Source organism: Mixophyes fleayi, chromosome 1, assembly GCF_038048845.1.
Source record: "Mixophyes fleayi isolate aMixFle1 chromosome 1, aMixFle1.hap1, whole genome shotgun sequence".
In the NCBI taxonomy this organism is placed as follows: Eukaryota; Metazoa; Chordata; class Amphibia; order Anura; family Limnodynastidae; genus Mixophyes; species Mixophyes fleayi.
Genome location: NC_134402.1, coordinates 433,109,179 through 433,134,689, shown reverse-complemented (window position 1 = coordinate 433,134,689; position 25,511 = coordinate 433,109,179). Strand labels below are relative to the sequence as shown.

General features: G+C 42.5%; 1 protein-coding gene across 1 annotated transcript in view; it reads left to right on the top strand.

Annotated features, from left to right (window-relative positions):
* Positions 1-25,511, top strand: part of SPEF2 (sperm flagellar 2) — a 166,341-nt gene that overhangs the window by 27,232 nt on the left and 113,598 nt on the right. Inside the window, exons 5-7 of the mRNA XM_075184373.1 lie at positions 6,025-6,165; positions 8,485-8,564; positions 13,063-13,252. Coding sequence (XP_075040474.1) covers positions 6,025-6,165; positions 8,485-8,564; positions 13,063-13,252 — 411 coding nt within the window. The remainder of the gene's footprint in view (positions 1-6,024; positions 6,166-8,484; positions 8,565-13,062; positions 13,253-25,511) is intronic.

Below are 25,511 nucleotides of genomic sequence, written 5' to 3'. Positions count from 1 at the left end.
ATGCTGAAGTACTGTAAACGCTCTACAGATGTTGTAAAGTAAGATACACTATATGGACAAAAGTATTTGGCCACTCCTGTTAATTATTGAATTGAGGTGTTTCAATCAGACCCGTTGCCAGAGTTGTATAAAATCAAGCACCTAGCCATGCAGACCCTGTGTGCAAACATTTGTGATACAAAATGGGTCGTTCTGAAGATCTCAGTGACTTCAGGTGTGGTACTGTGATAGGACGCCACCTTTGCAATAAGATAGTTCGTGAAATTTAATCTCTGCTGGATATTTCACGATCAATTGTAAGTGATATTGTTAGAAAGTGGAGGTGTTTAGGAACAACAGCAACTCAGCCACAAAGCGGAAGACGATGTAAAATCACAGAGCGGGGTCAACGACTGCTAAGGCGCATGGTGTGTAAAAGTCACCAGTGCTCTGCTGATTCCATAGCTGAAGAGTTCTGAACTTCCACTGGCATTAATGTAAGCACATAAACTGTGCAGCAGAAGCTTAATGGAATCGGTTTTAATGGCCGAGCAGCTGCATGCAAGCCTCACATCACCAAGACCAATGACATGCATCAGATGGAGTGGTGTAAAGCTCACTGACACTGGACTGAGGAGCAGAGGAAACGTGTTCTGTCGAGTGACGGATCACGCTTCTGTTTGTCAGTCAGGTGGGCGAGTCTGGGTTTGGCAGATGCCGGGAGAACTTTACCTGCCTGACTGCAATATGCCAACTGTGAAGTTTGGTGGAGGAGGGATAATAGTATGGGGCTGTTTTTCAGGGTTTGGGCTAGGCCCCTTATCTCCAGTGAAGGGAAATCTTAATGCTTCAGCATACTATTTTGGACAATGCTACGCTTCCAACTTTGTAGCAACATTGGGGGGGGGGGAGCCCTGTTCTATTCTAACCTGACTGTAGTCCTTGCATTGTGCACTGGGGTGCAAAGACATGGTTTGATGAATTTGGTGTGGAAGAACTTGACTGAGCCGCACAGAGCCCTGACCTCAGCCCCATCGAACAACTTTGGGATTACCTGGAATAGAGATTGTGAGCCAGGCCTTCTCCTCCAACATCATTGCCAGACCTCATAAATGTTCTACAGAATGAATGGGCACAAATTACCACAAAAACACTCCAACATCTTATGAAAAGCCTTCCAAGAAAAGTGGAAGCTGTTATTGTTGCAAAAGGAGGACCATCTGCATATTAAAGTATATGTATTTGAATACACTGTCATTATAGTTACTTGTTAATACTGTTAGTGTAATAGCCAAGCATCCAAATACGTTTGTCCATATAGTGTATATATGTATATTGTGTCACCTGTACATCAAGACATCAAGCTAGGGCTGTGGGAGTAGTGTACAGTATTTATTATTATTATTATTATTATTATTATTATTATTATTATTATCACAGATTTGTAAGGCGCCACAGTGCTCCGCAGCGCCGTACAGTAGGCAAGACAAGAACATACATAAAACAGTACATGCGTAAAACAAGAACAGACAAAGCAGACAAAATGAATGGAGACATGAAAACAAAGGGTATGGAGGACCCTGCTCATTAGAGAGCTTACATTATAAGGGGAAGAGAGCACAGCTGAAACAAGAGGAGCGAGTGTGGCTCAGAGTGGAGATTGGGATAGTTGTGAGGGTTCATTAGTGTGAATAGTGTTATCGAGGATAAGGTCACCTCTAAAAATGAGATGGATTTTCAAAGAGCATCTAAAGATTTGAAGGCTGTGGGAAAGTCTGATTGGGCGTGGTAGGGAATTCCATAAGTGGGGAGCAGCACTGGAGAAGTATTGTAGGCGGGAATGAGAGGTGGTTATCAGAGACAAGACAAGGCGCAGGTTAGAGCTAGATCTAAGAGGGCGGGACGGAGACTATTTTGATATGAGATTTAAGATGTATGCAGCGGTGTTGTGTTGAGGGCTTTGTAGGTAAGGTTGAGTAATTTGAATTTGATTCTGGAGGACACAGGGAGCCAGTGTAGCAGATGTGCAGTGGTGAGAGAAGAACAGTCTTGCAGCAGCATTTAGGATGGATTGAAGTGTGGATAAATGGGTGTCGGGAATGCCAGATAGCAGGAGGTTGCAATTGTCAAGACAAGAGATGATGAGAAAATGGATAACAGTTTTGGTAGCATGTAGCGTAATTAAAGGGCGTATTCAAGAGTGTATTTAAGCGTGAGTTATTCATTTTGCAGTGAGACCGATGCTGAACAAGTTGGCTGGTGACTACCGAGTTGGTCTCTGTTAACTTAGCATCAGGGTAACAAGAAAGGGTGTGAAATTTTATGTTATAAGCTACTTTGCTTTTATTGCCAGGATGGCAAAGTACAAGCAAGAAGTTGTCGTGTGGGTATCCACGGAAGGGTGCTCATATCACTATATATATATATATATATATATATATATATATATATATTGATATATATAATGTACATACATATCTATAATATACATACATATCATGTGAATAGGTAACAGATGGGGTCGGTGACACTTTACGACACCTGGCTTGTTGTAAGTGAGACTAACCTGCCTGTAACATTTGTGTTTGTGGGCTGGACATTAGGTTGGACACACTTGGAGGAGGGCTATATGGAAACGCACATATACCACAATTAGGAGTGGTATTTTTGCACCTGCTGTAGGGTTGATTTTGATGACTTGCTGTAAGCCAGGTACATATGCTGTTGAGCTATATACTGACATACAGTGTGTAGTGAAATACAGTATAGGTTATATTAGCTGGTGTATACCAACATATAGTATGAGCTCTGTCATCTGATTTATTCTGAGGTATAGTGTGATCTCTATCTGCTGTTGTATGGAGAAGTATAGTGTGATCTATAGGGCAGCATGGTGACTTAGTGGTTAGCACTTCTGCCTCATAGCACTGGGGTCATGAGTTCAATTCATGGCCTTATCTGTGTGGAGTTTGTATGTTCTCCCTGTGTTTGCGTGGGTTTCCTCCGGCTGCTCCGGTTTCCTCCCACAATCCAAAAACATACTAGTAGGTTAATTGGCTGCTATCAAATTGCCTTTAGTCTCTCTATCTGTCTGTGTGTGTTAGGGAGTTTAGACTGTAAGCTCCAATGGGGCAGGAACTGATGTGAGTGAGTTCTCTGTACAGCGCTACGGAATCAGTGGCACTATATAAATAAATGGTGATGATGATCTCTATCTGCTGCTGTATAGAGAAGTATAGTGTGATCTCTATCTGCTTCTATAAAGAGAAGTATAATGTGATCTCTATCTGCTACTGTATAGAGAAGTATATTGTAATCTCCATCATCTGTTGTATACTAAAGTTTAGTGAAGATCATTTAAAATGCATAAAACATCGGCTGTGCAATCCAAAAGCAGCTTTGTAATGAACACGTCCCTTCATTTGGACTACAAAGCCAGAGGCTGGCATTGCAAAGAGGCAGACATTTGCGTAGACCAGTGTTGGCTAACATGTGACTAAAATATAGCAGCTTATTGCTGGGACTTGTAGTTTCACAACACCTGGAGTGTCACAAGTTAGCCAACATTGGAGTAGACTGAGGGGAGAGTTTGGGTGACGTGAGGGTGTTCCTAGATCAGTGTAGTACAGAGTAACTGCACCAATGCGCCGGCCCTTGCAGAGCAGTGATTATTGAAATCCGCCTCAGGCAGACATAATTGCAATACATAATTGTATGAATAACCCCCCCCCCCAATTGACTATCTCCAAAATCATAATAACTCCTTGAATTGATTTTCTTCAGCTCAAGGCTGAATCCCAGCACACTTGACCATCATCATGAATTGAGTATCCGCTGACCTCCTTTAAATGGCATCCCATATGATTTATTGAACACCCGACTCCCTCACATTTATTGTGCCCCAGAGTAGGGCTCCTAGGTCTGGTGCAAAATGTGGCCTCACAAGATGAGACTTGGATCATGTCTCATTTGTGAGACTAAGAGCTTCACATTGCAGTATGTGAAGGTACCGTGTCCTCCCACAACGAGGCCTGAGTCCCAGGGCAATGTGAAACGAATAGAGACAAAAGTAGGCTGCCGAATTCCACTTTCGAGCTATTTATATTAATTAGTCATTCTGGTACACAGTACATTCAGACGCTCCAGGCTCATTACTCTTTCATACCATAGCTTATACTGGCACTTAGTATAGTGTGGTATCGATCCGCCATTGTATACTGAAATATAGTGTATTCTCTATCACATGTTCTATGATAAAGTATAGTGCAATCTCTATTAGCTGCTGTTTACTGAAGTACAGTATGAGCTCCACCATCTTGCCACTCTGTGTCTCCTGTCAGTCTCCCCCTCACCTTTAGATTTGAGCAGGGCCCTCTTTCCTCGTGTCCTCCTCCTCCTGTTACCTTTGCCTTTATCCCTCCGCCTCTTCACTCCATTACATCACTTGACTCCTGCCCCATCTTTTCTCTTCTCCAGTGCCTCCTCCTCTTCATCTCTGCCCTGATTCTGTAAGTGGTGCTCACTCTACAGGGCACAGGCGCAATCCCTTACTCACTTCCTTGCTCCCTCCTTCCCTTCCCTATCTATCTGTACACTGGAATTCACTTTTACCTCTTTGCCCTATGCACCTTTCTCTGCTAAGTTGGTAATTGTTTACACTTACCCTGTACTGTTATCCTGTGCTCTATGTACGGTGCTGTGGACCCTTTAAATAAAAGATGATAATAATTATAATACCAGCTGTTGTAAATATGAGCTTTGCCATCTGTTGTATGGTGTCATAGAGTATGAGGTCCACCGGCTGTTGTATCCTGCCATACAATATAAGCTCTACCAGCTATTGAGTATGAGCTCTACCAGCTGTTGTATGGTGTCATAGAGTATGAGGTCCACCAGCTGTTGTATCGTGTCATAGAGTATGAGGTCCACCAGCTGTTGTATCGTGTCATAGAGTATGAGGTCCACCAGCTGTTGTATGGTGTCATAGAGTATGAGGTCCACCAGCTGTTGTATCCTGCCATACAATATAAGCTCTACCAGCTATTGAGTATGAGCTCTACCAGCTGTTGTATGGTGTCTTAGGGCTAGATTTACTAAGCTGCGGGTTTGAAAAAGTGGGGATGTTGCCTATAGCAACCAATCAGATTCTAGCTTTCATTTTGTAGAAGGTACTAAATAAAAGAAAGCTAGAATCTGATTGGTTGCTATAGGCAACATCCCCACTTTTTCAAACCCGCAGCTTAGTAAATCTAGCCCTTAGAGTATTAGCTCAACCAACTGTTGTATGATGTCATAGAGTATGGTCTCTACCAGCTGTTGTATGGTGTCAGAGAGTATGAGGTCCACCAGCTGTTGTATCCTGCCATACAATATAAGCTCTACCAGGTATTGAGTATTAGCTCTATCAGCTGTTTTATGCTGTCTTAGAGTATTAGCTCTACCAGCTGTTGTATGATGTCATAGAGTATTAGCTCTACCAACTGTTGTATGATGTCATAGAGTATATTCTCTACCAGCAGTTGTATAGTGTCATAGACTATGAGCTCTACCAGCTGTTGTATATTGTCATAGAGAATGAGTTCTACCAGCGGTTGTATACTGTCCTAGAGTATGGTCTTTACTAGCTGTTTTATGGTGTCATAGAGTATGAGCTCTACCAGCTGTTGTATGATGTCATACAGGATTGCTTCTACCAGCTGTTTTATGGTGTCATAGAGTATGGTCTTTACTAGCTGTTTTATGGTGTCATAGAGTATGAGCTCTACCAGCTGTTGTATGGGATCATACAGTATGAGCTCTAAGAGCTGTTGTATGGTGTCATACAGGATTGCCGCTACCAGCTGTTGTATGGTGTCATACAGTATGAGCTTTTCCAGCTAATTTATGGTGTCATTGAGTATGAGGTCTCTACCAGCTGTTTTCTGAAAGTATCTCTACTAGTGATATAGGACCCTGCTTTATTAAACAAGAAGAACCATACAAAATATATATGTATCAATGTTAAATAATCATAGAGTATAATGTTAATAACTTTTATTTCATCAGCTTCGTCGAGCAAGAAGGAGGCAAAATGAAATAATGGCCAGAATTCAAGCAGCAATCGTGCAGATTCCTAAACCACCACCAAACCGCACCTTAAAGGCCATTGAGGCACAAAAGATTCTTAGAAAGAAGAAAGAAGCAGAAGTTAGTAAAATATCATGTTCTTAATAACTATGCAAATAACCTATTGTATTATGTATGTTATCATTATATATATTATAACACCAAGACCACAGAGCGGGATATATGAAATGTGGTCTCACAGCTTTTTGGCAACTAAAAGTGGTAAACCTGTCAAATAGTATATCGTCCATTGATTTTTGTCTCCTTCTGTGAAAATACCGGGTTTTCTGGCCCAATGCTACCCACTTCCTCTGCTGGCCACCCCACAGGTTCCTTCCTAGGCCAGGGAAGCCTACCCAGTACCTTCTAAGGTTCTTATTAGTCACTCAGGCAAAAGCAGTTAGAAAAATACAACAGTACATTTATTGTAATAAAAACAACACTAGAATATTATGTACACACAGTAAATAAATGCCAGGCAGGTTTACCACATCATCTGTCCCTTACCCCACTAGCTTAAGGAGCTACAGTCACCTGGATGTCCTGACTTAAAGACCCATGGAGTTCTTCTCTTAGCTGCAGCTGTAGTCCATTGGTAGAGAACGAAAACTCAAAACTAGCTACACTGCACCTTCCAACAATCAAATCCCAGAATATCACCTCCCCCCTGGATTGGCTCCTTATATCTAGGGTCAAATGTCCACAGTGCTTTTTCCTCCCTGGGCAAACCCCTGGGCCTCTCCTTGTTAAACATTGGTGAGTCCGGGCACCGCCGTGACTCACTCACTACCTGGCCCGGTGTCCCGGCCTTCGTCATGACGACCGGGACGTCACTTCCGGTTTGCCAAGGCAACGGCCGGGACGCTCTTTTGCTGAAACGCCGTATCCCGGCATCCAGGGCAGCCGGGTGCGTGCGCAAATAGTTAATTATCATCAGCCCCCTGTGGCTGATGATTCCTGCTGTGCCCCAATGATGTGATTGGTTGTTACCTGTATAATAGGCAGGGAGGGCCAGCCTCCTGCTGTTGCGTTCCTGCTGTTTTCTGTATCACTGTTGCTGACCCTTGGACTGGATTTTGACGTTGCTGATTTGCCTGTGACCCTGACCCCTTGCTCGGATACTGACGCTGTTATTTGCCTGTGACCCTGATCTTTTGCTTGAATACTGACACCGCTGATTTGCCTGTGACCCTGAAACCTTTGCCTGGATACTTGACTCTGTTATTTCATCAGTTACCAGATCCTTTGCCTGGATTCAGACACAGATCTCCTGTGTGCTCAGTCCATCAAGCCTAGACCTTGTAGTGCTGCGGTAAGTCCCAATACTGCATACCACCTTCCGCCAGGAGTTCCTCCTCTTTGTAATCACCTGCGCTACGATCTCAGGTTATCAGCTCCTACTACTAGAGTACAAGACCTGGGGGCATCCGAGTACCTGTGAGCGCCTCTAGCTCTACGGGAAAGGCGGCTGCTAAAGGCGAAGACCTCTGAAGCGGTTCTAGGAGTTGATACCTGGGCGTGAGCCATACCACAAACTTGTTTCCTCACACCTTCATTTACACCAGTGAATTTTTGTGCATACTACTGCCATCACCTCAGACCAGGCATTAGATAGGGTATCCACCCTAATTTAATAATAACCTAACACCTCTTTCTGCTTCTATATGATACATTTACCTGTTCCAGGCTTTGTGGCTGCGTTGTATAAAATATTTCTGTTGTATTGTGTTATACTGCCCATACTATGATATCGCAGCCAAAACCAGGCAATTGTCCTAATATTGCAGCATTTGTGACTGTGACATTCAATAGCATTAAAAAACAATCTGATTTAAATCATGAGATTATTATTGTGCTTGTTGGTAAATACTGTTTGAAGTTGACACTAGATGACCACTATCAACATGTGTGCATGATCACCTACCAACCACACAAAACCATATTACAGGGCTTAAATGACAATTCTGCCTAAAGTTTTTTTTTAGCTAACACCTTCCTTCTATCAAACTACGAGAAGATACAGAACTTCAGCGGGTCCCATGCCATGGACCTTAGCAGTTCTAACACCTTTTTGTTCCCTCATTGACAACCCAGGAACAGGTTAAACTCCATCTGCGCTCTGTCAGTTCCTTACACAGTTGCTGATTGAACAGATTATGACTTGAACCTTTCTGATCTCGTGATTGTCAACAAGTTCAGAGGAAGTGTTGGAAACTCTGTGAAGTTGCCAGGAAGCACCACAATTCTGCTGGATTTTGGGAAACTGGCATGTTAGTCAGCAAAATACATTTTCATTTGAGCCATTTAAGTAATATGTTCCCGTATTATCATTAAATATACAACGGAGAACATTGTAACCACTTTGTGATAAAGATTTTCCGGTTCGTTTGTTTTTTCCAGGAGGTCTACAATGAATTAACAAAATTTGAAAAGTCAGTGAGAAAGGATGGCCTGACTAACAGCATCACACCAAATGGGAGGTATGTTCCTGCATGTTTTATTTTTTTCCCTGTGTTATGTAGTTCACTGACTTTAAAAAAACATGTGTTACTATAATGTGAATAGGGCTTAACTGTATAGTTGTATTACTCTGTGAAAAGCCAGTAGCTTGTTCATTGCAATAGCAATCTTTAGTCCCTCAAACACCAACAAGTCATAATATAAGGGCCTGATTCATTAAGGAAAGCAAAGCATAAAAAGGGAACTTTGTACCTGGGCAAAACAATGTTGCATTGGAGGAGGATTTAAATTTAAGATGTGATGGTAGATTTATAGTTGGGGTATGGCTTGTCCTAGATCAACTTTAAATTTCAGTGTAAAATAAAGCTATCAAGTATTTGTGTACTACATGAACAAACAGCTAGTATTTAACTTATGTGCAAAATAGTAAACTAATTTGCCCCCCTTGCATTGTAATATAGTTTGTCCAGGAGAAAACTTTATACTTTTTTTCCTTACTTTCCTTAATGAATCATTTCCATAATATTGCTGTACATGGTGTTGGCACTCTCCAAAGCTCGTTATTTGCAGCTTCAGGGCACTATTCTTATTTCCTTTCTGTAATGATTATGTATTATTGTTATTTTCCCTTAATATTCAGGGATGCCAATGTGTATTGTATGTAACCTTGTAATGTAATCTCAATGTTTGCTTTGCTAAATGACATGAGTTTGAACCTATGCAAGTGTCAATAATCTGTTGAAATTAGCCAGACCAGGGAGAGATAGGCATCTCTGAGAAGTTTGATGCTCCAAAGTTGTAAACCATTTAGCTAAGCAGAACGAGCAGAGGTGAGAACTCAAGGACCTGTGAACATTCCCGATCTCAGGACATCCCTAGCTCACTTCGAAAGCCCCATGACATTTGGGAGATCAGTCTGTCCTTATTGACAGCTAAACTCCAAAGGTGGGGGGAGAGCTATGTGGAAAAAGGTTTAAAATCTTCTGCCTTAGACAATAATGTGTGCATTTTCATGAGGGGATCTATCAAGACTGAAATGTCTAATTTTTCTCATTTGTGTTGCCTCACACACACCAAGTCTTAACTAGTAAGTAGTGACTCTGGTTTTATTTCCTATTTTATTTTCTGAAACTTACTTGTGCAACTTAATGTATGTCTTGTTCTAAAAAAAATTGTAATTAAGCCTTGGAAACATTTTTTGGATTAAAATATATTTAATCTAGTGTGTTCTCCGTGATTCTTGGTGAATTTACGAAGCCCAGGGAGACTCATGCTAAAAGTGTATGTGGTTTAAGTGTGAAATATTAACAAGTGGCTTTGGTGAACATAAGGACACCATAATAAATCCTTTGTGGTGGCAGAGAAGGTGTTTTCATTGCTAAATGACTAAGGTGACGCCAGTCACGGCCAGCTGTTCAGATTGCTGTAACTGAGACAGGCTGGGCGTTCTTGACACCTTCATATTTGTCTTATGAATAGAGGTGAATGTAAAATAAGATGTTGCTACAGGACTTGACTTAGCTTCTATAAGGGTGTTACTTAGCAACAGTAGAAAGCCACTGAGGGCTATTTAAGTCAATGAGAGTTATTTTGTAACAATGCATAAGTTGCAAATGTGCTCTAAAACCATAGCAAACAATCATACACTTGTTCTCTTCGTCTAACCAGCATTAAACAGATAAAAGTGAATTGCTGACTGGTTACTATATGAATAATCTTCATTGTATTGGTTTTTGCCATATAATGCACACAAAGTCCTATGGGTAAATGTATCAAGCTGCGAGTTTCTGGCGAGTTTGGAGATGTTGCCTATAGCAACCAATCAGATTCTAGTTATCATTTTGTAGAATGTACTAAACAAATGACAGCTAGAATCTTATTGGTTGCTATAGGCAACATCTCCACTTTTCAAACTCGCAGCTTGATACATTTACCCCCTAATGTTATTTTTATTCATGTATAATAATTATCTCAATACATGGAAATGTGGCAGAGCAGAAGGGAGTGGTCTCTGACGTAATCAGGTTTAGGTATGACGTCACTGGGGATGTGGCAATTTCTGGACAACACACCAATCCTTCAGTTTGTTTATAACCTATATAGAGAAGAAACGTGTTGGGGTTAGAGCACCTTTTATCAGATGAGCCCATAGGAATGGTAGGAGAAGAGTACAACGTTGGATGCAAAAATAATAGAAGAAAAGGAAAAGCACATATATAATGCAGCATCTTCATCAATCTGGTTAAGTGCAATAGGGTTTCTCATTAGACAGATAGAAAACACTTTGTAGATCTAGGAATATGAATTAAATGCAACAAACAACATGCTTAAATTAGCATATTTAAGATCTGCAACTACGCGCTCCCTCTTGTCAGACTTGTGTCTGTATAGATATAATTGGAATATTCTGTATATCTTTTCAGAGTCCTATAAATTAATTGGTTATTTTGGTGTTTGTTCCACGTTTTTAAATGGACTCCACAATATATACACCTACATGAGGAGGGTAAAGGGGGAGAAAATGGATTTCTGTAGGCTGTGATTTCCAAGACTGAATGTGCGAGTTCTTTCACAAGCATGAAACACAACTCGATAGTGTGAAAACAAAACCAACAGTGGTGCCAGGATATTCAGTATATATATGTGTATATATATATGCATCTATAATATAAATGTCTAGTGGCGTGTGTTAGTCTGTCTGTGTGTGTGTGGAAAATATAAAACCAAGCTGCAGCGCCACCTGCTGGGCGGAGTTATACACTGACCTACTAAATTCTTAGTGTGTGGGGGGAAAAAATTCAGAAAGGGCTGGAATTTGGTATACTAAGATGTTCTTAATTTGTTAATTTAATTTGTTAATTGTTAAAAGTGTTTATAAAGATTTAAAAAAAATATATATATATTTCTTGAAGGAGAAGTGACAGTTGGGAGTGGTTGGTGGTTGCCAGGGGTGACAGTGGGGAGTGGTTGGTGGTTGCCGGGGGTGACAGTGGGGAGTGGTTGGTGGTTGAGGCCTGGGCTATGGCCCAAATGCATGACAAGAACCTTTTTAACACCTTAAGTAGCTTGATTTGACTAGAATGCATGAGTATCATGCACGTGTCAACTTGTGTATATATATATATATATATATATATATATATACATTTACACACCTTTTTAGCTAGCTTATCACACTGTAAAGTAGTTTGACTTCCTTTTTCTTCATATTGTAAAGAAATTGTGAATATCCACACTGGACAAAATAAACTAATGTTGGCCTCATTAATTTATCCATAAATAGTCATATAATGATGATCTATGATCATATTCTTGGATAAACAGGGGGTGCTCCCCAGAGTATGACAATATTTAGTGTCATTGGTACAGTATATATCGAGAAAGAAAAAACCCTCCGTTATGGGGGCACTCTATGGTGCCACACTGATCAATTAAAATATTAATTCTTTATACACAGCTAAAATCATCCAAATTAAAAAAGAAAATATTCTTTATACTAATAGCAAATTATTTTAAAACGATAGCTCAAGATAGTGAGAGCAAATATGAGAGAGTGAATTATAAAGATTGTCAAGTTAGCAATATATAGAAATGTGTTAATAGGTTTGATAATTAATCATGTCATATAAGCGTTTGTGGCATTCTATCAATATGATCCGCATTAGCGTTTTTACGGTCTCAGTATATTTTCAGCATTTAACGTTAACATCATTTTGATTTATATTTGCCTGCTGCCTCCTATAAAATTTCTGTGGTCATTATAACTCATTGTAATGTTTAGCGTTTCCTTTATGGTTAACGTTTCAAAGGAGTGATTCTGTGTTTTTCCTTTTGCTTCAGATTATGGGCTTGATTCATTAAGGCACACAGAACTACCGTACATAAATCGGGCATGCGCACGTGTAAAGATACATCTGTTATTGAATATGAATCTAGGGGCGCTCTGCTCTAACAGACAATACACTGCAGGATACATCCAATACATACGTGGAATATAAAGTCCCAAAAGACAGCACAGAGGAAATAATAACTATTAATGTCACCATAATTTTTTTCCCATTAAATACATTTATTAGAATCTTATCACTGTCTACGGTACATGTAATATATTTTTATAGTTGTTCCTGATTGCAGACACTTGTTCTAGCATGCATGCTAAGCAATCATCACTACTAATCAGCACGTACACCTGTCCTGCAGCTGGTGCAAGTGATACAACAGGAAAACGTACTGTCGAGATGCCCAAAGCTTGAATCAGCGTGCGCTCAAACTTGGCACGCCCGTACTGTACATTGATTACCCATTCCCCTCCCCGTTCTGTCCATGAAATCGTGGCCTGTCGTAAGGGTCCTTTGCGCTCGAAGGTGAATTGGACGTTGATGCGTTCACTGGCGTATGTTCCGGTTCCAGACACGCGCAGAGCGATTTTACGCAAAATATGGCATGTATCGACAGTCACGCTCCTTAATGAATCTGGCCCTATGCTTTTCAATAACTTACAACGGAACTCTTTTTCAGGAGCCCAACATTACAGCGGCTCAGGTCAACGGGTAGCCTCAAGTCACCTCTCTTAAAAATGGATTCTACCGATGATTATGTAAGAAAAATTCAGAAGAGGTTAGAAGAGGATACAGTAGCGCGTGAGCAACGGGAAAAGAGGCGGCGCAGAATTCTGATGGATCAACTGGTCGCTCATGAGACACAAGAGGTAATGGCATAATACATTCTTCTTTTATTACACAGCCCTATATATGAGAAGATTGTTAGCTTGTCAGCAGAGCCCTCTTACCTCTCTGTCTGTAATACCCAGTATTGTTTTATTATTGTGTTTGTTCCCAATTGCTACGGAATTTTCTGGCGCTATATAAATAAATGTTGAAGTTACACATTTTATAGGAGATAGTGTATCCTGTGCTGTAGATTCGAAGCATAGTAGTAGTCTTTAGACAGGTCATGTAACTTACTGTAATGTAAATTGAAAATGACATAGTTGCATAATTAGGAAACATGATCGGGGGAGCGTACACACTCTCTTGCAATATCTGACCAAACTGTAGTGAATCGTGTCATCTACACGTTAAATGCATAGGTGTGTACCCAGCTTTAGACCATGGGCCTGATTCATTAAGGCAAGCAAAGCAAAAAAAGGAGTAAATTTGTACCTTAGCAAAACCATATTGCATTGGAGGAGGAGGTAAATTTAAAATGTGGTGACAGATTTATAGTTGGTGATCAACTTTATATTTCAGTGTATAAATAAAGCTGTCAAGTATTTGTGAGCTACATGAAACAGCAGCTAGTATTTTCCTTACCTGCAAATAATAAACTAATTTGCACCCCTTGCATTGTAACATCGTTTGTCCAAGAGCAAATGTACTCTTTTATTTTGCTTTGCTTTCCTTAATGAATGACACCCCATGTGTGTACATGCTCTACCATAGACCTGGATGACTTTTACTATTGTGTTGTCTGTTAACAAATGTTGCACCAAAAAAGTAGTTAAAGTGTTAATATATATATATACCGTATTTTTCGCTCCATAAGACGCACCTGACCATAAGACGCACCTAGTTTTTAGAGTGGAAGTCCTTTGTCATAAATAGACAACAAGCGGTTTTTTCATATAGAAATGGTAAGCTCTCCTGGTTTTCACAGACAATCAGCGGCCAAGTGGATTTGTAATTAGCGTGCAGGCTAGCTGCAGCAATAGAGCAGTAGATTGTTTCCCTGGCGCTCTATAAATAGTGATATGTCACTCTTCAATTATACTCTTTTATATTGTATTTATTTTAAAATGCATAAACATGTAATTTCTCTGGCCAGAGTAAAATTGAACATCAATGTATATAAAAACTATAATAGGCATTTGTTGTGAAAAAAATGTTCCTTAGCAGCATGTTGTTCTCCGCATCATGAAAATTATTTAAAGTCACTAATGGTGTAGTAGTTATCGGTGGTATGTTTCTGACTGTAGTCTGTACCCAAAAAAACACTCGTTTGTAAACTTACAGTTTGGGGGATAATAAGCCAAAATCCAGGTGGTCCTTGTAAAGTCCGTTTTTGAGTCCACAGCGACAGCTCTGGATGCACAGGAACTCCGTTGGCGCGTGTTCTATCTTCCTTGGTCCGGCGGGGAACCTATGCCTAGATTTTTTGTTCCGCTTTGATGCTGAATGATATTTTTTCCTAGCCGGGCAAATCCAGCAAGTCCTTCAACTCTCCAGATAGTAGCAACCTGGTGAGTCGTTCAAAATGTAAGTATCCAAAGCGTTTACCCTCATAAACTGAGGCTTCCTCAGGGCTGCAGCAATAGTAACGAATGGTCTCTATCAAGGTATCGCACCACTCTTCCCGGCCGGTAAAAACTACAAAATGTTTTAGACGGCTAAGACACGCAGCACTGATACAATGATCTGATCTGGCTGCAGGCATTCTTTTTTGCAGTATTCGCTCCATAAGACGCACACACTTTTTCCCCCACTTTTTTTGGGGGGAAAAGTGCGTCTTATGGAGCGAAAAATACGGTATATATATATATATATATATATATATACACACACAAACACTTACCGAATATAATAAGGAGTATGTTTTGTGGAATTAAATTTTGTGAAAGTATGTAAGGAAAGAATCACACACACAAAAAGGATTTTTTACTCAACTATGATACAGGGAAGCTCTGTCTATCCCCCCCCCCCCCCCATAAAAAAAAACGCAGTAGACTGAAGCATGAATAAATACCACAAATTAAAAAAAACAGGTAATGGTTCTTAAGTGTATATTTGGCACATACCTCTAGCAGTGAAGTAGTTAATGCAGTGTCCTCTTCACTCTCTACATCCCAATTCAGTCAAGTGTCTGGGCATACCTGGCAACCTTTTGGAACTCCTTTCCGGGAGATCCCAGGCAGGGGGGCGGGGTTGGAGGGCAGGAGGGCCGGGGTGCGGTGGATCACATCAAAATGTCATTTTTGTTGCGGGGCCATGGCCAAAGTGACACGATTCACTGCGAATTGCGTAATTTTGACAGGAAGATCCCGTTTGTGGGATATTTGCCAGCTCTCCTGGGAGTCCGGGAGACCTTCCGAAATTTCGGGAGTCTCCCGGACATTCCGAGAGAGTTGGCAAGTATGTGTCTGGGGGATGAGAGTGAACAGGCTACAGTGTAGAGTTTCACCACCAGCTAATTTACAAAACTGGGAGACATCTTACATAGACCTGTAGCTCTGAGCTTCTCTGACACCTTGTTGAGCCGATACCCCAACAAATTGAGGGTGTTCTGAGAGCAGCTAGCTATAGGGAAGCTGTACCTTATCAATTGGCTACTCTATTTATAAGTGTTGTAATTTTATGAGCTGACCAGTAGGTGTCAGCAGTTAATAATTAAAGAGGTGTGACACAAAACTTAAAGTTTGTGAAAATATCAAGGCATGAGATTTTAATATTTGTGAAATCAGTTTACCATTGTCCATGAAACGTTTAGTTTATTCTAAATACATAATTAACAATAAAATGTTATCATATTAGTAATTCACAGGACGTCACAGGTGATATTTTTAATAAAAACAACAAAATGATGGTGCCCAGACCCCATTATCACAGTTAGCAGCATTATAAATTTTCATATAAGAAAAAGGAAACATCATCACTGACACGACTAACATCACACAGCACCAATGGATACAACCTGGAACTTCAGCCACATATTTCATTTGTATTATTAGTTTGGTCATCAATAAAACCAAACAAATACAATCAAATTTGGAGACATTGGTGGTTATTTAGTAGCAAAATACAAATGTGCATTGGCCCACACTGATCATTAGATACCTTTCATTGATTTTGTGTATGTTTTATGCTCTATTTCATACTTCGTTTCTGGGAGACGCAGACAGGAGATTGGAAAAGAAGAGGCAGGTGTGACTCAGTGACACTATTTGTGTCACCGAGTAGGTGGGGCAAGATGTATGATCATTGCCAGATTAACATATTGGTTTCTGGGCTATAGCCCACAGGCCTCGGGCGGCCGAGGGGCCCTAACAAAGATTATAACTTAATACCGGTGATCGGATCTAAAGATACTCAGGTTCGGTTTCCTGAAAACTGAACACAACCGAACTTAGCAGATCCGAGTACCGAGCTGAGCCGGCTTGGTACTTTGGCGTACCCTCGGAATTGAAAACAAGGCAAAACGTCATTGTTACGTCGTCGGATCTCGCGAGTTTTGCTTTCTATAAGTACCGCCCTCCACGGCGATCCTGCGCCATTTCACAGACGGACACAGAAGGAGTAGCACAGTTCTTGGCAGTCTCCAGTGCATTTGGGCAGCATCATGGGTAGAAAAGAAAGAGGAGGGGTAGCAATGTTCTTCAAAGTCTCCAGTGACATTCAGGAGAGCTCCATTGCTCCATTGCTAATTGTCATTGCTGAAATACAAATAATAGGTCTGGCAGGCTTGGTCTTCTAAATCTGCAGTCACATTGTACTGTGTTATATAGGTAAAACCCAAAGAGGAGAGCTTCATTTCTCCATTGCTAATTGTCATTGCTGAAATAGAAATAATAGGGTTGGCAGTGTTGTTCTTAATTTGCAGTCAAACTGTACTGTGTTATCAAAATGTATTCACAGCAGTACACAGAAGACCAGGAGCACCAAGCAGCTGCTGGCACCAGTCATGATAATAGTAATCTGTCTACGTCATCTGCTAAAGCCTATGTTAAAGTGCAAAGTGTTTTTAAGTCAGGGAAACAAAAATGTAAAAAAACACCTTTTACCTTGGCCAAGAAAAAAAGACCTGTAATCCAGGCAAAGTTATCTGCAGAACAAAATAAAATTGCAAACATGCCATTCTACACACGCAGTGGCAAGGAAAGAATGAGGCCTTCGCCTTTCTCTATTTGCTAGTTCTGCAACTGTCACTGAGGCATCTTCTTGTAAGATCAGTAATGACCAAGCAAGACCTTGTTATTCGGACTCCAAAAGTGGTGTCCAAATTTACGTGTAAAAGCCGAGCTGGAAGAAAACAGTAAGGCATTAGAGGAAAATGTATGTTCTGATACAGAAATGACACAAATCCCTGAGGAGAGTCTATCCACAAGTGCTGTGTGTAATCCTGACCTGTCTGATAGTGTACCCATAAAGAAGGCCCCTTTCAACATTTCTTCAGATGTGTGCATGAACAGACCAAGTGTAGCCAGTGATACACAAATTGAGGATCCTACTTTGGAATTGCAACAGGATGAGGGGGATATTTGTGTAGCTGACAAGGACGCTAATGAGGATGTTGATGAGGATGATGTTGTTTGTGTAAGTCCTGCACCAGTGGAAGCAGTTCTTACACGTGATAAGAAGAAGGCCATTGTCATGTCTGGGCATAAGACCAAAAAATCCACCTCTTATGTGTGGAATTATTTTTACCCAAATCCTGACATCAGTTGTCTAGCCATTTGTAGCGTTTGTAAAGCCACAGTCAGTAGAGGTCGGGACCTTAACCATCTAGGAACCTCATTCATGTCTCGCATTTGAAGCGAGTTCATGGTAATCTATTGAGAAAATCAGAAACTTATGCTAAAAAAATAACAACAAGCAGTCCATCATCAGCTAGGTCCCTTCTCTCACCTACATCCCAACGCCTGCAATCTACACCCACAACACCGTCCTCATCAATATCCTCAGTAGCAATCGGACTTAGTCTTGCATCCAAGTTGCTAAGGCTAAGTGACTCCTCCACTATCCTGGATACCTCAGAAGAATTCTTGAGCGTTCGTTCCACTGCTGCTGCTGCTGCTGGGGGTGAATCTTCATCCCAGAAGCACACTAAGAAGAAGACTACTAGTAGTTTACAACAATTGACTGTTAAACAATCCTTTGCAAGTGGAAGCAAGTATGACAGCTGTCATCCAGTCAAACAGCGGATTGCAGGCAAAATGGCGACTATGCTAGTATTAGATCTGCGTCCAATATCCACTATTAATGCAGCTGGTTTTAGACAATTACTTGCGGTCTTGTGTCCCTGTTACTAAATTCCATCACAACACCATTTTACTAGAAAAGCTATTCCTCACCTCTACCAGAAGGGTCATAAAAATTTGATTATTGGGCTACAAAATGCCATTCTACCCACTGTACACTTAACCACAGTTATGTGGACAAGCGGAACTGGGCAAACTAAAGGGGTAAGAGCTCGTCGCCATGTATTAGCTGTAGACTTACCACAGTTATCCAAGGTACGGGTGGAGCGATCAAATGCACCATAACTGGTTTCATGATCCAAGGACAATTCCATCTTGCACCACTTTTCTTTACTGACACTTCTGCGTGGCAATGTTTCCTAGATGTGCTAGGAGCTGACATGTGTTTGATCCAAAACCAACACCAAAACCAGAACACGGGGGTCAGTGACATCTCTAATTGGCTCCCATTCATTCAAGTTAGGTAGGAGCAGCTAACAGCAACTCTGATGCTGTTAGCTGCCTAGCTGTCAGTGCAACCGCTGTGCATAGCATGCTGCTTAGCGAAGAGGTCACGTGAGACTATGACACAAGACTTTCTCACTGACCAGCTCGCTGCGCACCTCGCTCTACCAGACAGCAGGGCAAGAAGAAAAAAGGAGTGCCACCTGGGGTCTAAAGTCTGCAGCAAAGAGTACTGTCACTCACCAGACTGTGAGTGCTTCTTCCCGTGTATTTAGGAACCGTGGCCGTCCACCATCCTGAGGGTCTGCGCATGCGCAGCCCTTTCAAACCTTCAGTACCTGTCCCTTTAGTTAATTGGCTGATCAGGCAACACTCCCTATTTAAAGCACCTGAGTTCCATACCTCGTTGCCTGATCTTGGAGTCTCATTCCCCATGAGCCTCTGAAGGTGTTCCTGTGTTTCCTCGTGTATTCAGCGCTGCTGATTCCTGTGGTTTCCAGACCACTTCAACTCTCCTGTGGTTTCCAGACCACTTCAACTCTCCTGTGTTTCATCGTGACTGTGTTAGCTGATTCCTATCCGCTGCCTCCGTGCACTACAGTCTTCAAACCACTTCCACTCTCCTGTGTTTCATCGTGACTGTGTTAGCTGATTCCTGTCCGCTGCCTCCGTGCACTCCAGTCTTCAGACCACTTCGGCTCTCCTGTGTTTCATCGTGACTGTTTAGCTGATTCCTATCCGCTGCCTCCGTGCACTACAGTCTTCAGCTCACTTCAACTCTCCTGTGTTTCATCGTGACTGTTTAGCTGATTCCTATCCGCTGCCTCCGTGCACTCCAGTCTTCAGCTCACCTCAACTCTCCTGTGTTTCCTCGAGACTGCACCAGCTGATTCCTATCCGCTGCTCTCCGTGCTCAACAGTTCCAGCTCAGCTCTACTCTCCCGTGTTTCATCGTGACTGCACCTGCTGATTTCTACCCGCTACCTCTGTGTACCTGCAGAGTCCTGCTGGCTGCTACTCCTCAGTTCTACTTGTGTCTGCAGCAGCTGATCCGCTCTCCGTGCTTCTCAGTGTTCCTGCCGGTGTCTACTTGCCAGCCTGCATTGGATCTACGCCTCGCTGCTTTCATCTCGTCTAGACCATCGCTACTCTTCAGGGTTCTCCAGGAGTCCAGTTCTACATACTACTGCTTCCTGAGTATTTGTTGCTATCCCTGCTGGTCTACCTACCTGTGCGCTGCACCTACTTGATTACCGCTTCACCCTCCAGGGACTTCGCTTCCTGCCGGCCTCCAACCATTCAGGTATCTCTGCACTCCTGTCTGACAGCCTGCTCCTGAACCACGGTATGCATACTTCTCATTGACTGTGCTGGTGTATTGCATATCTTGCTGGACTGAGTTGTTCTCCTCTGGAGCTTACTATCCGCTGAGACTATTGCCATTATTGACTGTGTTATCTTTTGCCCGGATAGTTTCTGTGACTTTGTATTATTGCAGTGCTGTTCAGTCATTACTATATTGTGCATGTCATTGTGGATCAAGTTCAAGGTGCCCGTGTATTCCCTGTATTGCAGTCTCTCCCCGTGCTCCTCCTCACTTATATATTCAGTGGTACAACTTGCTAGAGGCAGACCACTGATCCCTGTTTCCTGTGTCACCTGTTCCAGTGTCCTCTCACATAGCAGTGGTACAACTTGCTAACGCAGACCACTGACTCCCCGGATACCTTCACCTGGATTCCATTCCTTCACCCAGACAGCGGTACAACTTGCTAAACGCAGACCGCTGACTCTCATCACTTCCTCGTTGCTGTTGGACATTCCTCCTCACTATAGCAGTGGTACAACTTGCTACCGCAGACCACTGACTACCCTCACGTGTCCTTTGTCCATTCAGTTCCTCGTGTATTACTACATATATATTACCAGTGCTGCTAGTCATAGACTTTCCCGAGCCTCTCTATCATCTGCTGTCTCCTGTTCCGTGATCACCCCGCTACCAGAGTACCATATTACCATCTATACTGCTCTGGTAAGCTTATCACCTGGTGATCCCTGGGTAAAGACTCCTAGTGTCCGTGACAGTAAGATCAGGCCATGACAGACCCAGATACGGAACCTACAGCCAAAGAGATGCTGCAGCATCTGGTCACCCGTGTGGAGCAACAGGATGCTCGCCAACAGCTGTTACTTCAATGTTACCAGTCGTTAGCCTCCCAAGGAACATCTGGACCGACTGTTACAGCTAATGTTGAAGCTCCTGTGCTTTCCTCCGTTTCCCCAGTGCCATCCCAGGTGTCTACGGCTTCCACGCTTCACCTGCCTACTCCGTCAAAATACGATGGAGACCCCAAAACTTGTAGGGGTTTTCTCAACCAATGCTCAGTTCATTTTGAGCTCCAACCTCAAAATTTTTCTACCCATCGTTCCAGAGTGGCCTATCTTATTTCATTGTTTTCTGGACAAGCTCTGGCTTGGGCTTCCCCTCTGTGGGAGAGAAACGATCCTGTATTACAAGATAGTGCCAAATTCATTTCTACTTTCCGAAGTGTGTTCGATGAACCAGGTCGTGTGACCTCCGCTGCTTCCAGCATTCTTCGTTTACGTCAGGGTTCTCGTACAGTAGGCCAGTACGTCATTCAATTTAGGATATTAGCCTCTGAACTTCAGTGGAACACTGAAGCATTAATTGCCGCCTTCTGGCAGGGGCTCTCCGATAAAATTAAAGATGCACTGACTACCCAAGAGCTTTAGAAGATTTGATTTCTCTTTGCCATCGTGTAGACATGAGGTTTCGTGAAAGGGAATCTGAGAAAAACAACTTCAGTTAAAGCACCTCTTCGCTCAACCCCTCAATTTCGTCCAGCTTCATCTCCTGTGATCCCCATGGAGATAGGACGTTCCAAATTAACTTCAGAGGAGAGGAACCGAAGAGTAAAGAATAGACTTTGTATCTATTGTGCTGATTCCACACATACGCTCAGTTCTTGCCCTAAGAAATCGGGAAATGCCAGGCCCTAACTAGTTCTGGAGAGGTGAAGATAGGGTCCCTGGAGTCCTCTCCATCTTCTACGAAATTAAAAGTCTGCGCTTTTGATGTTACGATTTCCTTTGCTACCAAATCCTTTGAGTCTCAAGCACTGATTGATTCTGGAGCAGCAGGAAATTTCATTTCTAAATCCATAGTGAATCAATGGTCCCTACCAGTGATTACTTTGAAAACACCGATTACTGTGACTGCTATAGATGGATCACGTCTCATCAATGGTCTCATCACCCAGAGTACGTCTCCAGAAACGCTTCAGATTGGTGTGCTACACCATGAAGAGATTTCGTTTTTAATTCTTCCTGTTACGACAAGTCCGATTGTCTTAGGCCTTCCATGGCTTCAATGTCATTCTCCCCAGATTGACTGGCGCACTCCTCAAGTTACGTCTTGGGGAGCTGAATGTCATCATCGTTGTCTTTCTCAAGTCATTCCTCTTAAGATACAGCAATCTTCCATCTCACCTCCCTCACCGGGACTCCCTCCTCAGTATGCTTCATTTGCCAATGTTTTTGATAAAGCTCAGTCTGAACGTCTTCCTCCTCATCGTTCATGGGATTGTCCGATCGATCTTCTACCAGGCAAGACTCCTCCTAGGGGTCGGGTGTATCCACTTTCGTTACCTGAAACTCAAGCTACATCAGATTACATCCAAGAGAATCTCCAGCGAGGGTTTATTAGACCTTCCACCTCTCCCGCTGGAGCCGGGTTCTTCTTCGTAAAAAAGAAGGATGGATCACTACGCCCCTGCATAGATTTTCGTGGACTCAATGCCATTACTATTAAAAATCGGTATCCCATTCCGTTGATCGCTGAGTTATTTGATCGCATCAAGGGAGCTCGGATCTTTACCAAGTTGGATCTTCGTGGTGCCTATAATTTAATTAGAATCCGGCCCGGTGACGAATGGAAGACAGCGTTCAACACAAGAGATGGGCATTATGAATATCTAGTAATGCCTTTCGGGTTGTGTAATGCCCCCGCTGTTTTCCAGGGCTTCATTAATGAGATCTTTCGGGACTTGTTATATGTATGTGTCGTTGTCTACCTGGACGACATATTGATCTTTTCACAGGACCTGCCTTCTCATCACCAACATGTGGCAGAAGTCCTTTCCAGACTCCGGAAAAATTCATTATTCTGCAAACTAGAAAAATGTTCATTCGAGTTACCCCAGATTCCATTTTTGGGGTATATTGTTTCCGGAGTTGGCCTACAAATGGATCCAGAAAAGGTGAATGCTGTATTACATTGGCCCCAGCCAACTACCCTTCGTGCCATCCAGCGTTTTTTAGGTTTTGCCAATTACTATAGACGCTTCATTCAAGACTTCTCGTCCATTGCATCTCCGATTGTGGCCCTGACTCGTAAAGGGGCCAATACTAAGCAATGGTCATCCGAGGCTCTCCAAGCCTTTCAATTCCTTAAAGAGTCCTTCTCCTCTGCTCCCATTCTTCGCCAGCCTGATGTGACACTTCCCTTCTTCCTAGAAGTAGATGCCTCTAATGTTGGCTTAGGAGCCATTCTCTCCCAACGATCGGAGCAACAAAAATTCCATCCTTGTGCCTTTTACTCTCGGGGTCTCCTGCCTGCGGAGAAAAATTACACTATCGGGGACAAGGAGTTGCTGGCTATCAAAGTTGCATTAGAGGAGTGGAGATACTTATTGGAAGGAGCTCGTCACCCTGTGACGATTTTCACGGATCATAAGAACTTGTCATACCTACAGTCTGCCCAATGCTTGAATCCTCGTCAAGCAAGATGGTCTCTTTTCTTTTCCCGTTTCGAATTAATCATAACCTTCAAACCAGCTGCCAAGAACAAGAAAGCTGACGCTCTATCCCGACTTTTTGTGACGTCCTGTGACGTTGAAGAGGTTCCCAACCATTCTATACTAGACCCCAAATGTATCTCGCTGGCTGCTTCTTCCACTAAAGTGCTACCATTTGGGAAGACCCTCGTGCCTCCTACTCTTAGGAGGAAAATCCTTTTGTGGTTCCATTCTTCTCATTTTTCTGGACATGCTGGTGAACGCAAGACCTTTGAGATTCTCTCTCGAAGTTACTGGTGGCCCTCGATGAGGAGAGACGTCAAAGAGTTTGTAGCTGCTTGTGAATTGTGTTCTCAGTTTAAATCCTCCCGCAGAACTCCCGCGGGGTTGCTTCAACCACTACCCATTCCGTCCAAGCCCTGGACCCATATTAGTATGGACTTTGTTTCTGATCTTCCGCCTAGTAAAAATTGTAATACTATTTGGGTAGTGGTAGACAGATTTTCGAAGATGGCTCATTTTGTCCCTTTGTCTGGTTTGCCTTCCTCGTCTACTCTGGCTGAACATTTCATCAAAGAAGTCTTTCGTATTCATGGATGTCCGTCTGAGATTGTGTCAGATAGAGGAGTACAATTCGTTTCCAGATTCTGGCGGGCCCTCTGTAAAACCTTGGGCATACGATTAGCACTCTCATCTTCTTACCATCCTCAATCAAACGGACAAACTGAACGGGTCAATCAAGATCTCGAGACCTTTATAAGGATGTTCTCATCAGCCAATCAAGACAACTGGGTAGAATTGCTTCCTTGGGCTGAATTCGCTCATAACAACATGTACCATGAGTCATCTTCCAAAACTCCATTCTTTGTGGTTTACGGTCACCATCCGTCTTTTCCGGAATTTCCTGCCCTCCCTCCCACCCAAGTTCCTGCTGTAGAGACTGTTTGTCAGACCTTCAAAAATATTTGGTCTCAGGTCAAAACCTGTTTAAAGAAGACATCTGCCAAATATAAGTCTTTCGCAGATAAGAAGAGGCGGGCTATTCCACCACTGAAAATTGGAGATCGTGTCTGGTTATCTACCAAAAATATTCGTTTGAAGGTCCCATCTATGAAATTCGCTCCCCGTTTTATTGGTCCATATAGGATCATTCAAGTGATAAATCCAGTTTGTTTCAAACTTCTACTTCCTAAGAACCTTCGTATTTTCAACGCCTTCCATGTGTCCTTGCTCAAACCTCTCATCATCAACCGTTTCTCGACTCCTCCTTCAGCACCTCAGCCAGTTCAAGTTCATCAGGAGAAAGATTTCGAGATTACTCATGTATTGGACGCAAAAATTTTGCGAGGAGTTCTTCGTTTCCTCGTTCATTGGAAGGGCTTTGGTCCTGAGGAGCGTTCATGGATCAAAGCTGAAGATCTCAACGCCCCAGCTCTTCTTAAGAAGTTTTATTCCAAAAATCCGGACAAGCCCGGTTCCAGGTGTTCTGTGCCCACCTTTAAAAGGGGGGGTACTGTCACTCACCAGACTGTGAGTGCTTCTTCCCGTGTATTTAGGAACCGTGGCCGTCCACCATCCTGAGGGTCTGCGCATGCGCAGCCCTTTCAAACCTTCAGTACCTGTCCCTTTAGTTAATTGGCTGATCAGGCAACACTCCCTATTTAAAGCACCTGAGTTCCATACCTCGTTGCCTGATCTTGGAGTCTCATTCCCCATGAGCCTCTGAAGGTGTTCCT